Genomic DNA, 17961 nt, shown 5'->3' on the forward strand with positions numbered 1-17961 from the left:
AGGTCAATTGAAAAGTCTACGTCCTACCATAGTAAAACACATTTTTTAGGCAAAATTAGTTTTTTTATTCAACATAATTCCCTTCAAGGGTGATACACTAATTATAGCGACCCTCCACTTCGATACCATTTTTGTAGTACGATTTGTCTTTTGCTTCAAAATAGGCCTCAGTTTCGGCGATCACCTCTTCATTCGACGAAAATTCCCATCTTCGCAGAGAGCATTCTTTTGATATCTGAGAACAGGAAATAGTCGCTGGGGGCTAGATCTGTAGAATACGATGGATAAGGAAGTAATTGGAAGTCTAATTTATGAATTTTGCTATCGTTTGCATTGACTTGTACACGGTGCATTGTCTTGGTGAAACAGCACTTTTTTTCTTCAAATGCGGCCGATTTTATCCTTCAAACAATGCAGTAACGCTATGTAATAGTCGCTATTGATGGTAGTTCCTTTTTCAATGTAGTCAATGAAAATTATTCCATGCGCATCCCAAAATACAGACGCCATAAACTTGCCAGCCGACTGTTGCAATTTCCCACGCTTTGGAGCGGGTTCATCGTATGCAGTCCATTTGGGTGACTCTCGATTGGACTTCGGAGTGAAGTAATCGAGCCATGTTTCATCCATTGTCACATATCGACGCAAAAGCTCGGCTTTATTACGCTTGATCGTTCCACAGCGTTGGTCATTAAAAACTGTTCCGAATAAACAACTCGTCGTTGTTTTCGTTCAAAAGTGAGCTCACGCATCCACTTTGCACAGAGTATCTTCATACCCAAATATTAGTGAATGATATGACGTACATGTTCAGTTGATATCTTTAGAGTATCTGCTATTTTATTCAATTTTAAGTTACGGTAATTCAAAAGAATTTTGTGAATTTTGTAACAACCTCTTTTGGGCGTCCACTGCGTTCACCGTCTTCGGTGCTCGTTTCACTACGTCTAAACTTAGCATGTGTCTGGAAACTCGGCATCTCGTCAATATTTTATCAACACGCGAAATTCCTTTTTTTCCTTTTTGTTTATATAACGAATGTTGCTTCACTCAAAATGCTATAATTTACAAACCAATGATCCAACACCTGTCAAATTTATACACGCATCTTTTGAGGTTTAGTGCTAACAAAAAACATATGGATTTAATTCTAGTAGCGCTAGTAGTAGTATCTATATATCAGTCCGGGGACTTTTCAGTTGACCTGTTATACTTATGTAACTTTTCAGGAGAATTGTTAAATTCTATAATAATTGAAATAATAATTTGTCCATCTGGTTATCAAATATATAGTATAGTTAGTAAAATACAACAATAATACAAAAGCACAAATAAATACAATGTATAGAATGTGAGTCATAATTTTTTCGAAATAATTTTTAATTATGAATAATAAAATATTTTAATTATTTTATTATTATGAATTATTAATAATAAAATAACTCGGATATTTTTCATCTTAAATGTTTTCGTATTCATTAGTATGGCGTACAAAACATGTCAGTTTATGCTAGAGTAATTAAGTCTCAAATTTTTATTGTAGTAACAAAAATTGATTTTTATACGATATGTGTGATGATTTCTATGCACGATAATGTTATTTAAGATATTCAAAATGGAACAAAATATGGTTTGGGTTTGGAGCACTGTTTGTATTTGTTTCTGATATTATTGAGATATTTTTGTGATTTCTCTAGAAAATAACAAATAAATTTAGGAGAGGCAAACATACTCAAAATATGTGTATCAGTGATACTGGTAAATATCATGAAGAAAAATAATGAATGAACGAAATGAAATTCATTCACTCGATTGAAATTAGTAGGTCAGGAAATAGTAACTGAAAGTACACGACTGGAATAGTCGATAGTAAACAATAGATAGTTAATAAACATTCGATAGTCGTTTTCAGTCGATAGTTCCCAGCGCTAGTTATGTTAATAAATAATAATATAATGTTAAAGTGAAAAAATTACATTATGTTAATATTATTCTATAACTTTATTAAATTACGGCCATATTTTCAACAAAATAAAGAAAGGCATCGATAGGTGTATATATATATACTTGCAACTTCAGAAAAGCAAATGTTCAAATAATTAACGTATTATATCGAAAACTAACTGAAAACAAAACGCGCGATGTCCAAAACGGAATTTAAAATGAGCCATTGTCGATCGTGCAAATTGGCCTCGCCCAACACAACCCACACAGACACACACACACACACAGGCCGCTTCACAAAACAAGTAAAAGTGAACGGTTCGAGACGATTCGAGGGGGGGTCAAAATGTCAGAAAGGTCTCGGGGAGCAAAAGGTCCCGACCCGGCCCTGAACTCTGGGCCCTTCTTTGTGAAGCGGCCCACAATGTTATTTGTTGCAGTTAGTTTCCGAATATGGACCGGGTTAGCTCGGTGTGACGGCATCGAAAAAAAAATTATCATTCGACGGTCGTTTCGGATTAGTTTTTTTTCTCGTCTTCTTCTTTATTGGATTAGATGACACATACGAGGTGTGGTAAACAGGTGTTGTGCAATTTGACTATCGGAATGATTAAGGTGGAACCGATTGATATTTTCGAAAATGGTAAGCAGTGCTGTTACGAAACGCTTTTATACGAATTTCTTTAGGCAGATTTTTATCTAAATACGGTGCGAAAATGCAATGAAACTGTACCGTATTAATTTGTGAATAATTAAAGGCAAACTTAATTGTTATTAAATAGTGTTAACTATTTTTTTGCAAAAGTTATTTGGACTTTTAAGCAAGAAACATACATTTTTTCATGACTAATTAATATATGTTTTGGTTTGAACAATACAAGTAATTTTATGGTTGTTTTTTATATTTTGGGATTGTTCTAATTTAGTTTTGCCAATGGCTAACCAAGGTTTTGCCGTAATTGACTGTGACACTGTCTTTTATCAACTTTTGGTGCATATTAATAGAATTTAATATGATTCTTAATAATAAAATATTACCTAACATTATATAGGCACATGAGATTGTCAATGTTTTATTGATTTATATCGATTTTTTTTAATCATTTGTGTTAAACAACCTAACTTAACCATGAAGTTCTCTTGTTTTGATGTTTCTTTACATAAAATGACAGTTCCTTATTCAGTTTTGTTCAGCTATTGAGTGCATACAGACGCCATGTCATGGACAATTATACATCAAATACTTTTAAAAACTTATGGTGATACTCCTTCGTCTTGCAAAAAACGCCTTGAAGGGAAAAAGGACCAGGACTTTGAATTTCACTATTTATTGGATGAAAACATAGCTCACACTCTCAAAAATCTGTCAGACAATTTAGAAGCTGATTAATTAATTTTCTGTCATTTTCTTGCATTACAGTCGACCACACGGTGCAAGAGATGTGAAGGATATACGAATACAGCTCGAATGGAAGCTTCTACCTTTAGCGCCTTCAGATTACCAATTCTTCAGATCGAACCTGAATAATTGTTACAATGGAAAAGTACTAAATAAGATCGCTGGTCGGAAAGATTTAAAAGAGTTTTAGAAATTGATTAAAATTATTTTGGTCTACATATATTGTACGAATGTTATATGTTACTTGTGCCAAGAAAAACTTTATTTCAGAGAAAATGAGTAATTTTAGAAGTTCTGACCCCTGAAATACAATCTTGAAAATTTCTTTTTCGATTCACTAATTGTCAACATTAACTAAAGTTCAATATAGGTCGAGAGTTACCACTATATAAAGTATCTGAAGAAGAATATAGTATCTGGTTTAACATATTAATGCTATTTATCATCAAATTGTCAAATATCATCAAATACTTTTAAAAACTTATGGTGAAAAGTATTAAATAAGATCGCTGGTCGGAAATATTTAAAAGAGTTTTAGAATTTGATTAAAATTATTTTGTTCTATATATATTGTACGAATGTTATATGTTCCTTGTGCCAAGAAAAAGTTTATCTCAGAGAAAATGAGTAATTTCACAAGTTTTCACCCCTGAAATACAATCTCGAAAATTACTTTTTCGATGCACTAATTGTCAACAATAAGTAAAGTTCAATATAGACCGAGAGTTACCACTATATAAAGTATCTGAAGAAGAATGTAGTATCTGGTTTATCATATTAGTGCTATCTATCATGAAATTATCAAATATCATTAAATACTGTTAAAAATTTATGGTGATACTCCTTCGTCTTACAAAAAACGCCTTGAAGGAAAAAAGGACCAGGACTTTGAATTTCACTATTTATTGGATGGACACATATCTCACACTCTCAAAAATCTGTCGGGCAATTTAGAGGCTGATGAATTAATTTTCTGTCATTTTCTTGCATTACGGTCGATCACACGGTGCAAGAGATGTGAAGGATATACGAATACAGCTCGAATTGAAGCTTCTATCTAGAGCGCCTTCAGATTACCAATTCTTCAGATCGATTCGGCGGGAACTAACTAGCACAACGTTTCGGAACACTGAATAATTGTTACAATGGAAAAGTATTAAATAAGATCGCTGATCGGAAAGATTTAAAAGAGTTTTAGAAATTGATTAAAATTATTTTGGTCTACATATATTGTACGAATATTGTATGTTCGTTGTGCCAAGAAAAAGTTTATCTCAGAGAAAATGAGTAATTTCAGAAATTCTCACCCCTGAAATACAATCTCGAAAATTTCTTTTTCGATGCACTAATTGTCAACAATAACTCAACAATATAAGTTCAATATAGGTCGAGAGTTACCACTATATAAAATATCTGAAGAAGAATGTAGTATCTGGTTTATCATATTAATGCTATTTATCATATTAGGCATTCTGAACATCAAATCATTAAAAAATTATCAATCATATCAATTAAAATAGCATAGTCCGTAGTTATACCGTGCATAAACATAGTGATACCGTGTAGAAAAAAGAATGTGCTGTGTAACAGTGGTCCAGTGAATTTTCGTAGGAAGTATCTTCTTCCTAGTAGGAAGAAGATACAGAAGAGGATCCAAGTTGAAAAATAATACGCAGAACACGATGGGTGATAACTTTTTTTAAAACTAGATCACCCCATTAAATATTATAGTAATTAATCATTAAATTTAATTAAAAAAATTAAATTCAAAACAGAAATGTATTTAATAATATTCATATCTAATTAAAGAGCTATAGAATAAATTAGATCGGACCTTAATATTATTCCTAGTTAATTAAACGACTGTCTAAAAGATTACTATATTTATGGCACAGTTTTTAAATTCGATTTGAGAGCAAATCAGAAATTTCACATCAGAAACCCTTGAAGACGCACGTGAATAAATTAATTTAATAGAATCATTAGTCAAACAACATTAATACGTCGAATGGTATCGATAAAACGGTCCGTATGTGAAATATCAACTAGATAAACTAGTTTTAGGAATCAGTATGCATAAATGCGGGATATTATTTAAATGAAGTAGAGATTGATATGGGAATGGTGATCTGAAGCTGAATTTCCTTTTTTGCCTGCTTAACTTGTCATTAAATTTACTATATATCTTAATAAATAAATAATGATATTAGTTTTAAGATAGTAGTGGCTGTATTAACATGAAATTTGACACAATAATTGAATAAGTATTGTTAATAAAGTTTTAATAATATTAACTTGACTGTTTATTCGACTATAATACAATACAGTTACTAAATGTACACAGTTAAAAATTGAATAAATTAAAAAATATATTTGAAAGTTTTGTGAAAATAAGTTTTATTTTATTCTACGTTTTTATATATTTTATATATTATAAGTAGTGTTGGGAACTATCGACTGAAATCACGATAGTCGATTTTCTGTTTAGTAATTAACTAAATTTTACTATCGACTGTTTCAATCGCTATTTTTGGTTCGACTGACTTTACTACTTTTACCGGTGACTGTTTCAGTCGATGGAGCCATGTTTCATCCATTGTCACATATCGACGCAAAAACTCGGGTTTATTACGCTTGATCATTCCACAGCGTTGGTCATTAAAAATTTTTCCGAATAAACAATTCGTCGTTGTTTTCGGTCAAAAATGAGCTCGCGCGGCATCCACTTTACACAGTGTATTTTCATACCCAAATATTAGTGAATGATATGATGTACATGTTCAGTTGATACCTTTAGAGTGTCTGCTATTTCATTCAATTTTAATTAAGATCTATTTAGACACTAAACATAGAGAAATAAAAATACGAAATGCTCCGAAGAAGACTCCAGACAAGGGTAATATTTGATGCTGCCAGCGCCACAAATATATAATAACACTCAAATTAAAAAAAAAATATTCAGATTGCAGGTATGAAGATTTCTATTGATGAATTCTCTATGAATTTTCTATTTATGAAGATTTATGTCTGACGCTAAGTTGAATCTGGCACAAATCACATAAGGGCGGGCTCTGCCCTTTAACAAATATTCATGTGTCAGTTTACAGCCCATTCGCAGTCGTGTGAGAACGCTTGACTTATAACGCTTTTACTTATGGTCTATGGATTGATAAAAGATCCTCTTGACTTCCCATAATTTATTGTTTTTTATGAGAAGGTCCCATTCTAATTGGGTTAATTGCCTATTTAGGCCCTTAATATAGACTTTGGCATCTTTTTTGCTGAACAGTTCGTTTAACTTCATCGACTCCTCTTCCCTCCTTGCCAGATGGTCGGCTCTTTCATTTCCAGATATTCCTTTATGGGAGGGGACCCAGAGGTATGATATTCTTATACCCCTAAATTGTAACTTTGTTTGTATCTCTCTGATGTATGTGACCAGGGGGTGGACTACCCTTGACGATCTTAAACTTTCTAGGGAACTCATAGAATCCGATACTACTAGTATGGATTCGCTAATCCGTGATTCTTCCAAGGCAGATAGGAACATTTGAACCATCCGTGTAGATGATAAAATGGTTTGAATAGTTCTCTTCGATTATCTGTCTAAAGAAGCTTTATATTGTAGAAGGACTATTTGTTTCCTTATTCAGAACTTTCATAGAGAGGTCTATGTGTATTCTTGAGAACTAACATGGTGGTATATTGGTGATTCTACATTTTGCCTCTGGAAGATGAATGAGGGGCTTAAGTGTCTCTTCTTTATATTGGTCCAGTTTGTCTTAGGTAGGAAAAAGGTGTTGAACTGGTCCAACTCTGGACGGAATTTGAGGGAGTTTGCATAGTTTAGTAGCAGGAGGTCTCGCCGTGACTGGAGTGATGAAATATCTGCCTCGCACTGCAAACTTTCAACCGGACTAGTGCGGAATGCTCTCAGTATGATTCTCATAGCGGCGTTTTGTATTTGATCTAACTTCTTCACGTATGAAGGTGGCGCGTTAATATAACACTAGATTCCTTAATCCGATTTGCTTCTTATCAGCGCCTGATATATATTGCTTGCTAACGATGTTCTCTATGCTCCCCAATTGATGTTGGAAAGAGTCTTCAGTAGACCTATGTCTGCCAAACATTTATTCTTGAGATAATTTATGTGCGGGAGCCAGTTGAGCTTGTGATCGAACAGCAAACCAAAGAATTGGTGTTCTGGTTTGTTTATCAGCTTCCAACACTCCATCATTAGTGTTGCTATTCGCGAACAGTTCCTCCGTCTACAAAAGTGAACATTCACGGCCTTCTCTCCTGAAAACTTCAACACATTTCGTCCGGCCCATGCAGGCAGTTCATCGAGGCATTTCTGTAATAGGGATTGGCTGTACTTATGGTTAGTATGTTTGTGGTAGATAACGATATAACCATCTGCATAGATTTCGGGCGTTGATATAAATGACTTCGTTAATGGAGTTCAAAGCAATTATTAATAGGAATGGGCTAATAACATAATAATAGTTGAAGTTATCAGTTCATGAAAGTTTATATCCGAGGAATATAAATCGCTGAATTATTATCTTTTTGTTATTTAATATTTTTATATAATTGAAAGCATAAAAATACATATTAAAAAAAGTAAATATTCACGTATAATTGATTACTTTAGTGATCGTGAAGAAAGATACTTGCCGTTTCAATAGCGGCAATTTACGAAACACTGCAATAACCCCAAACAAAAAAGATAATTTAATTTCGAGATTATAGAGCATGTATCATAGATCTAAAATCCGAATCCGTAATAGATCCGGGGTTGCTAACAATATTCACAGATGACCTAGTGCGATTTGTCAGTTTATCTGTGCTATTGTTAAATAGTAGGTTGATGCCGTTTAATCATTTCATTGTTGTTTCTTGTTAGGCCTTCATTCAATTGTAGTTAAAAGCAGGTTTTAAGATCGGATTTAGTCACAAATGATGGTATTCCCCAGTACGGTAATGTGCAACGAGAAAATAATTACTTCGAAACATTTTATATCTATAAAAAATATACCACATAGATATTTTAGAATTATATTTTCGATTTCAATGTGAAGGAATCAATTGAAAATATAGGATAATTTAGTTGTTGAATAACATATTTTAAGTAAAGTTTTTATTTTAATATTTTAAGTTTCATAAGCTCATAACATTAATGTATTTTTATAAATTGCTTATTAAATAGTAAACTACATACTGGGTGTATAATACTGGGAATATTAGTAAAATTATTTTCTCAATCTCTATTATACTTCCTATAAGTAGCCCTTAATCTTAGTTTGGAATCCTTGAACCGTTAATGAATAATTTTTGTTATTATTTAATTATTACATTGTTACTAATCCTTTCCGTCTAACCTATAATTTATCTTTATGATAACTTAAATCTAGGTATATAACTAGGAGGGCCCATCGACCCTATCTCAGTCTCTGGTGAAATAATGTTTATAGATCTAACCGCTGTATTATATTTTATATGCTCCTCATTACACAACACTACACAAGATCAGATGGTTTGATTCTTTTGAGTCTGCGTCCTGTTCTGGTGGTATCCAAAAGCTGTAATACTTCAATATTCTCGTGAGAATGGTGTCTTTCCTCATTACCCTTTGCAATTCTCTTGATTTCTTGTCTGACTGTGGGTATCTGAAAGTCTCGATGTAGGTAATCAGTCCTATAGTATTTGGGTGCGCCCACAATACCTCTCAGGACTTGTTCTGAAAAAATTGTATTTTATTTATGTTACTCTTTGCAGAACATAAGTTTATAAATATAGGTTTCAGTATTTGTTTATATAATAGCAATTTATAATGTACTGATAATTCTGATTTTCTTCCAATTAGCCAGTACATTTTCCTATTTTGCAATTCCAGTTCATTTCATTTCTTCTTTATATATTCCTTCCAGCGAAGTTTTGCATCAAGATCATTCCGAGATACTTAGATTTTTTGCTTTGTGGAATGATAGCATTATTTAATGTTATTGGTGTTTGTACGGTCAGTTTATATGTGAACTGTACATGTACAGACTTACTTTCATTAATTTTTATTTTCCAAGCTTGTGTTCAATTATTTATATTGTCACTTGCCTGTTGTAGTTTTCGTAAGGCTTCTTCACTCTTGCCTCCGACAGCTATAATCGCAGTATCATCAACAAATGTAGCCATCCTAATATGTTCCATTTGTGGTATATCATAAGTGTAGAGTAGATAAAGCATTGGTCCCAGTACACTTCCTTGTGGTATACCTTCTTTAGCTTTTTTTTATTGTAAAGTAAGCTTCTTCTTGTTTAACTCTAAACATTCTGGTTCTAATGTATAGTTTTAATAGTTCCAAGTGTTGTTTTGGTAACATTTCCTGTAGTTTATGAGCAAGGCCTTCATGCCAAACCTTATCAAAAGCTTGTGCTACATCTAATAATATAGCTGAGCATACTTTTTTACTTTCGCAAGCGTTTTCAATAACATCTGTTGTTCTGTGGACCTGGTCAATTGTTGAATGCTTGTTAATAAACCCAAACTGGTGTGTTGGTATTAGATATTTTTCTTTCTATAATGCTAATGAATAATAATAATAGTTAATTCACTATTAGGTACTCGTATTTATTCTGATAATTTTTTCATATTAAAAAGGCATTTATTAAGAAAAATAGGTATAATGAATATAAGTTTAAAATATTTTCCATCAATTTTAATTTCCTACTTTCGTCGTCTGTCGTAATATACTATAGAAAAATATTCTTTTTATCTGAATTTTGGATTGTCTTCTTTTTGGTCCAACAAAAAATTCGACTGTCAAGCAATGAAACTTTGATATCAAAATAGTTTAAATGATTTTTCCTCTATTTGGATCTTTTCTATCGCATCTGATCTATTGAGTTTGTTGAGACTTTGAGCTGTATTTTTTCCAATGAGTTTTGAAAGACGTTGTCTTCGAAGTCTTTTGTTACTCCAGGTCATTCTTTGTCATCAAAATAACTACTTTTCAATAGTTGAAACCAAAACCCATAATAGGTATATGTCGAAGTAGCATCACGCTATCTTCTAAAGGTGTTTTACGAGTTTCCGCTTCAAATTTTTTAAATTCAAACAAAAAAGAAAAGTTATCGGGCCTTCCAATATTAGCGATTATATATGTATATATTATTTAATAACTTAAAAATATTAAATGAAAAATTATTCTATTATTTATATATCAAAATCGTCAAATTTAATGTCCGGATTAGGTTGTTTAGCAATTATTTATAATTTTGCTTCGCATTTTCATCAACAGATATCTCTGATTAAAATACATGCAAGCATCTAATATATTTTAAAATATGAGGGTTTTGAATTAACTCTAACTGATTAAAAAAAAGTGCTAGATTATGGATCTTATTGTTAGGTTTTATTCTTTTTTAAATTTTTGGTTGAATTTGATTTTTTTTAATTTTAGGGTAAATGATGTGGCTCGGTGAATAGAGGTAAAACGAAATGAAACAGTAGTGTTTACATTATGTGACCGTTATTTATTGGCTATATAAAAAAATGTGAAAAATACAATTAGATAAAATGGACGACAGCGGTGTTAGAGAGACGGAGACGATGCTTGGGCAGTCGATGGTGGCACGTCTAAACCAAACGATGGTTGAGCAGTGAATCAATCGAAATATCCTTCAATAGTATCCCAGATAAACGTCTCGGGGTTGCCGCCAGCTATTCGTTATCGGGTTCTAGTTGGCGCTGCTGGCACCCCGCCCGTGTTCAACATCTGGGATTATATTTCTGGGTATTTTGTAGACTGTTATTCCACGATATAAAATTCGACATGCCTCAAGGTCGCTACAAAATATATTTTAAAATTACATTTTACCAACAAGGTTTTATCTGGACTGGACCTACAGTTTAACATGGGCTCTGAACCATGGTCCTCGGCATTAAGCTTACCGACTAGAGAGTGACCAACGTAGATATCATCCCGGAAGGCATCCGGCCTTACCCAGCCTTGTTACTGGCGTGACTAGGATCATTTTCCTCATTGGATTTAGCACCTTGCGTAGGATAATTACAAATATTAAACAATAACAAACATAAATTTACGGCCATGCCCAGCTAGATTTGAACCCGCGACTATCGCAACGTAGGAGGACCGTTTTGTTGCCTTTACCACTGCACCAACCAAGCCGGCAATTCGAATTTTATATCGTAAGAGTTCTTCCCAACAAAATGAGACAATTTTGAGGTTATGTAATCCAAGCATAATGATTTAATGTGTCTATAAAAATTGAATTACTGTTGAGTATTTTGTGTTATTGGACTAAATTGATATTCGAATAAGTGATTGCTGATATATACTAGTCGGTTTCTATTTATTAGTATCTATATAGTTTTTGTGATGTTGTAAAATCCCATGTTATATTTCTGCTTGCAGAGTAATAATTTTTCTTCAGTTAAGATAGAATAAGTTTTCGAATGATCTACATGTTTTCGAACATTGATTTTTTTGGCAATGTCATAGTGTTTTATATTGTCCTTTTTTATTTCGAGGTATTCCTATCATCTAAAAAGATATTAAGACGTAATAACCGTTGTTTTTTTATTACTAATTTCTTCCATCAGATCGAATGTTCAGCAAAAATACTATTTTAATATTATTGATGGGCGGCATTACTCTTTTTATCGAAACATTTTCATTGAGAATTCAAATTATACAATTATACATTAGACATTTTGCAATCGATCTACTCACATAAATTACTTTCGTTGGATATCTGATTATTTTCTAAACTAATGGAAACCTATCGTGAAAAAGGAGTTAATGCTACAATTATTTCGAAATCTGAAATAAGTGCTGCAAAGAAATCATTGTATTCAACTTTTATTACGTTTGAAGGGGCGAACAACACTCACTTGTACGGGAATTACGTCAATATTGTATTGTACTATGGGCTATAGTTCTGGGGAAGAAAGCTAGGATACATTACCCCACAACATCTCCGGATTTGGTGCATGCACACCCTCCTGCATAAAATAAACCATAGAAAAGGATAAACTATATGCCATCATTTTCTAATAACGGTCCCTTCTTTCTAAGTCTGTGGGTATGGTCGATCAGATTAAAATAACAAAAAAATCTAGAATATTTAGATTTTGTGTTACATTAATAATACTATAGCAATAATAATTAAATTATTGTATTATTCTTAGTGGTCTAACATACATTCGTTTTAAAATATGTAAGGACAAGGATAAGTGTAGAATGTAAGGTTAAATTTTTATTTATAGTGGGAATTTTAGCTGACAAATTTATAACACATCATTTCGACGGCATCGAGTACATATTAACATATGCCAAAATTTAATCACAACAAGAACACAGAAGAAAATGATTCTTGTTGTGTTCGAAGTAGTCGAGTCATTAATGAGGTTTGTCTATCAAGAATAGTAGCAAAAACTCTAGTAACTGGTAATAATGAAACATTTATTTAAACATAATATACTTTAGTAATAATTCAAATTTTATTTTATAGATAAAACGTAGTTAGAATTTGTCGAAGTAAAAGTCGAAGAATGTGAAGTTCAGAGAAACAGAGAAGAAGAAATTAGAGTGCATTTTGCTAAGATGTAAGAACACTGTACAGTGATACTTTGAATTGATTAAATTTGCTAACAAAAGTAGACCTGTATCAAATAAACAAAATATATTATGATCTAATGACAAGGAAAATGCAATGCATTATTATATTAGAGTATAGATAAATAAATTATTGTTTTAAAAAAATAATGGTGTAATGACTCAGATGTTTTTCAACTTCAAAGTATGATCATCCAGTCGTATTAGGCTAGTAAATGTACAATATGTTAATCGAAAGCTTGGGGTAGCACCGGTAATATTTGATTGAAGATTTTTAAGAAAATTTTACTGCTTTCATCTATAATCGTGACATTTTTGTTTGGTTTCAATTATTTTAGCTGTGTTTGATCTCTACGATTTTGGTCTTTTTTATGGTAGTGTTTATTTACATGGTTCTTGAAGTTCTTGTTAATTGTCAAATATGGCGTTTTTATAAAAATAGAAAGGCATATAGAAATTATTATTATTATATCATTTTATTTAATAATTTTTAGTTAATAATTATATATACATATAAAAAAATCACAGAGTACACATTTATATATATAAAATATTTTCAATAAGATCTGACCTTTCGCTTATTTGTTATTTCAAAAAATTTTCAATGTTTATTTCCATCGTTATATATAGTTTCAACATTAAATCAATTATTTACCATATTTGTGTATTTTTATTTATAAAAAATAATGATGATATGTAATATACTGTTTTTATAAAAATAGAATAGCTGGTCATATATTCACTACATTTGTATTATTTCGTTTTATTCAATATTTTTTAATTAAAATGTGTTATTTCCAAAATTTTACCATTTTTATTTACATCCTAAACCTATTTACCTGCTTAAAATATTTGACATTAAATTTAATAATCACTATAGAAAAATGAGTAAATAAAGCTGTACGTACACATGCGCCAAAGATTCTCTGTTTTGAAATTAAATGGAGCCAATATGCGCATGCGACAAATCCGGAGGTGTTATGGAGTAATGTATTCTAGTAAAGCTGGTTTGCAATTTGCTGAGTCTGTCAATAGTTTAAGCTTATTGCTGACGTACTGATATATTTTCTAGTGTGCAAATATAAATAAAGATAATATTGTTTGCGTTTTCGCGACTATTGAACCAAATAAGGTCAAAAGTTTGCTACCAAAATAGACAACTAATGTTTCTATAATTTATGCTCATAAATATAAAATACACATTAATTGTAAACTTTTGGATAAACGTATAGTCGAACGTAAAGGTTAAAATGTCACAAAAGTTCCATTTTCCGTCCAATAAGATGAATCGCCGACACCAGGATCCTGATGGTTATTCACAGCTATTGTATTCAAACAATTGTCAAAGGTTGTTATTAAAATATTTTTAATAACTTCTGACCTTTAGGCGATTCGCTTATTTGTTTCAATGAATATATATACAACGAAATATTATAATGGTTGTGTATTTAATTTTTTACAGAACTTTTATAGACAACAACCCAACTTAATCTTGGAAATATGGTCTATTGTTTTCTACGTCCAGTGTTTTACCATATATCAAGTAACTTTCAAGTCACTGACTAGTTTATCCGCATCTTTAATCGTTGTGAACAGTTTATTTACACCAAGATCCCATTCCAGTTGATAGTCTTCTGAATAATATCAGCAATGTGAAATCTAGATTTCTCTGATTGCAATATGACTGGTTTCCTTGTCAAGTAAACTTCAACATATCAATTATTAACTCAGATTGTTCAATGATTTTTAAACACTTTTAAATATACCCATGTCTGTTTTGCTAAATAAGTAATTTTAGATCAACTTAATATACAATTTTATAATTATATGTTTTGCTTTTGCTCCAGTATTAACAGAAAAAGCTCCAGTCCCTTCAGTCTTCATTTCAGACTGATGTCATCAAGGAACTAGATGATTTGGATACTACAGATCAAATTAATCATTGCTCGTGACTCCTTGCTAGATCCATGTCGATGTCTCAATGAAACTTACTGTTTCTAAAGTACTAAAAAGCATGAGCGCTATTCCTTAGTAGTTTATTTTGAAAACGTTAAATTATTTGGCTATTGCTTTTGAATTTTCAATGCCAGACATCAATTAGGAATCCTTCTAGTGTTAGTTTTAGGTCGGCGCTTTGGGCAGCCAGGGAACTATTTACGACTTTCTATACTTAGAATTCTTGTAAAACTAAGTAATTTGTTTGCCCTTCGCGATATTTCCAGATATAATAATAATCTAAAGGACATCCAATTTTATCAGTTTTCATCATTACATATTTACAGAAGAAATATACGTAACTTCTACACTCCAAAACAGAATTATTATATAGATTTTTAAATCGTTATTTTGAAACCTTGCATCTAATCCTTGAAAAACTGCAAGAGATAATGAAAATTTTCCTGATTTAAACATTAAAGACGAAGAAGCCAACCTCCTAAATTTCCGATATCAAATGGACCTCATTCGACCTCATGTTATTAAACACATAATAAGAAGAGATATTAGTTGTATCATAATAAAAAAGTTTATAAAAAATCACATAAAAGATCCAAAATTTTACCACCACATCCACAATTACCGAAAATCGAAGTGATTATTGTTATTGGAGAAACCCGCAAAATGGACATAGGTGATACTAAGTTCATAGAATCATCTAGTTTTATATATAGTTTTAAATTTGAAGAGAAAATCTGTAAAATGTAAGTAATACGCCGAATATATCGATGATGCTAATAACCAAGAAGAGAACGGCCGTGGACATGTCGTAAATCGCCACTTCTTTATCAGAAATATTAGTTTTTAATCGTTGAAATAAAACCAAAAATTGAGACAAAATCGGGCGGCATCATCATAAAAATTCCTTAAGTATTTGAGTGGATTCTAAAACAAATTTCTTCAACTTGAAGAAAAAAGCACCAACAGATATCGCTGATGAAAATGTATGCAAGAACTTAAGAAAATAAGATACTTATATACGCTACCATAAAATAATTTTTATTCGAATATTGGAGAGATCATGATCAAGTTTTGTATCAACTTTTTAAATATGATATAAAATAGCATTTCTTAATAATAAAAATATTGACTCATAGAACTAATGAAACTTTTTGTGCTTTAATTTGTAAATTATATCTCCATCATATTTTGGACCATTTTTAGTTAGCTCTAACCCTCAAAAGATGCGTTTATAAATTTGACAGTTGTCACATCATTAGTTTGTGAATTATAGCATTTTGTGTGAAGCAACATTTGTTATTGCGAAAAAAGATGGATAGAAAGGAATTTCGCGTATTGATAAAATATTGATATATGGCTCCATCATTTCACTCCGAAGTCTAATCGACGGTCATCCGAGTGGACTGCACACGATGACCCCGTTCTAAAGCGTTTGAAAATGCAACAGTCGGCTGTCAAGGTTATGGCGTCTGTATTTTGGGGTGCACATGGAATAATTTTAATGGACTACTTTAAAATAGGAAGGAGCATCAACAGCAACTATTACATAGCGTTATTATACCATTTACAGGACGTAATCATCGAAAAACGGCCGCATTTGAAGGAAAAGAAAGTGCTGTTTCGCCAAGACAATGCACCTTGACAAAAATCCATGAATTGGGCTTCGAATTGCTTTCTCATTCACCGTATTCTCCAGATCTGGCCGACAGCGACTATTTTCTGTTCTTAGATCTCAAAAAATGTTCGCTGGGAAGAAATTTTCGTCGAATGAAGAGGTTTTCGACGAAACTGAGGCCTATTTTGAAGCAAAAGACAAGTCGTACTACAAAAATGGTATCGAAAATTTGGAGGGCCGCTGTAATCAGTATATCACCCTTGAAGGGAATTATGTTGAATAAAAAAGACTAATTGTGGCAAAAAAAAAGTTTTACTATGGTAGGCCGGGGACTTTTCAATTGAACTATTATTGAGAGCTGACGGGTCGGCTATCAATAAAGAGAAGTGGTTATTTTTATTGTCCTAGAAAGTTCACTTATTTATAGTTTTAAATACAATGTTAAGTTCGTAGAGAAAATCTGTAACCATTTTAGTAATACGCCGAATATATCGATGATGTTAATAACCGAAGAAAGAACGGCCGTGGACAGTTCGTAAATCGCCTCTCCTGCACCAGAAAGACATGCAGGTTACCGGAAACGACGCATTACGCCGAGCGGTCAGTCTCCGCTGTCGGACACGCAGGATGCACCAGCTCCTGCTGACCGCCGGCCTCGACGAAACAAAGCGGAAAGAAAGCCGCGGAACGACCGGTAATCGTCTCGTACGTACGTTTTATTCAGAACCCGCTTTTCTTCTCGCAGACCAGAGAAATAAATATGCCGATTCGGTCTTAATTACGGTACCGAGCAGCAGGAAACCGTATCGGTAATGCCACCGATGACGCTGACGCTAATTGTCACCTTTTTCTCTTCTCCGATTCCGCGGTGCGTGGACGACGGTATCCGCGTTTCGCGATTAGACAGAAGGAGCGACGAGATAAAATGAAGGATGAAGACGTAATCGGGCCGATGAACGATCGGTTGCCGGTTGATTCGTACGCTTCATTAAATCCGAGTCGGTTTAGGTTAATATTAAATTTGTTACTGTTAGTTGCTGATTGCTTCATAGAATGAGTTTGCGGGAATATCGACGTTACACTGGATTCTACAAGACGATCGATCGCTTAACAACTAACGAGAAGTACTAACGCGAAATCTAATAATCATGCATGCACAATTAAATTATTGGAAATTAATCAGATAATATTTTATTATTTAATATTGTAATAATTAGTGCTAGTAGTCAAATTAAAATTTTTCTATAAAGAAACATTTATAGAATATTAATCAACCGTCATTGAAAATCCATTAAATTAATCATAATTAGATTTTATGAATACGCTAAGTACGACAGATCGAACTTCCAATTCGATCTGCAACATCCTTCATATTCATGTTAATCATGTTATTTATCCATATAATAGACT

At 32.4% G+C, this 17961-nt stretch overlaps 1 protein-coding gene across 3 annotated transcripts in view; it reads left to right on the plus strand.

The window, feature by feature from the left end:
* Nucleotides 1-17961, plus strand: part of Samuel (SAM-motif ubiquitously expressed punctatedly localized protein) — a 334669-nt gene that overhangs the window by 111873 nt on the left and 204835 nt on the right. Inside the window, exon 1 of one of the 3 annotated variants that reach the window (XM_076402030.1) lies at nt 2304-2587. The exons of 1 other annotated variant lie outside the window; for it this stretch is intronic. In XM_076402030.1, the coding sequence (XP_076258145.1) occupies nt 2500-2587 (88 nt within the window). In that variant the 5' untranslated portion in view covers nt 2304-2499. Of the gene's footprint in view, nt 1-2303; nt 2588-17961 lie in introns of those variants that run through there. One more of the 3 variants, XR_013005479.1, reaches the window with a different exon arrangement.

The sequence above is a fragment of the Rhynchophorus ferrugineus genome, unplaced genomic scaffold (genome assembly GCF_030347505.1).
Source record: "Rhynchophorus ferrugineus isolate W39M unplaced genomic scaffold, kcgeb_rfMv2 rfM1, whole genome shotgun sequence".
Taxonomy (NCBI): domain Eukaryota; kingdom Metazoa; phylum Arthropoda; class Insecta; order Coleoptera; family Curculionidae; genus Rhynchophorus; species Rhynchophorus ferrugineus.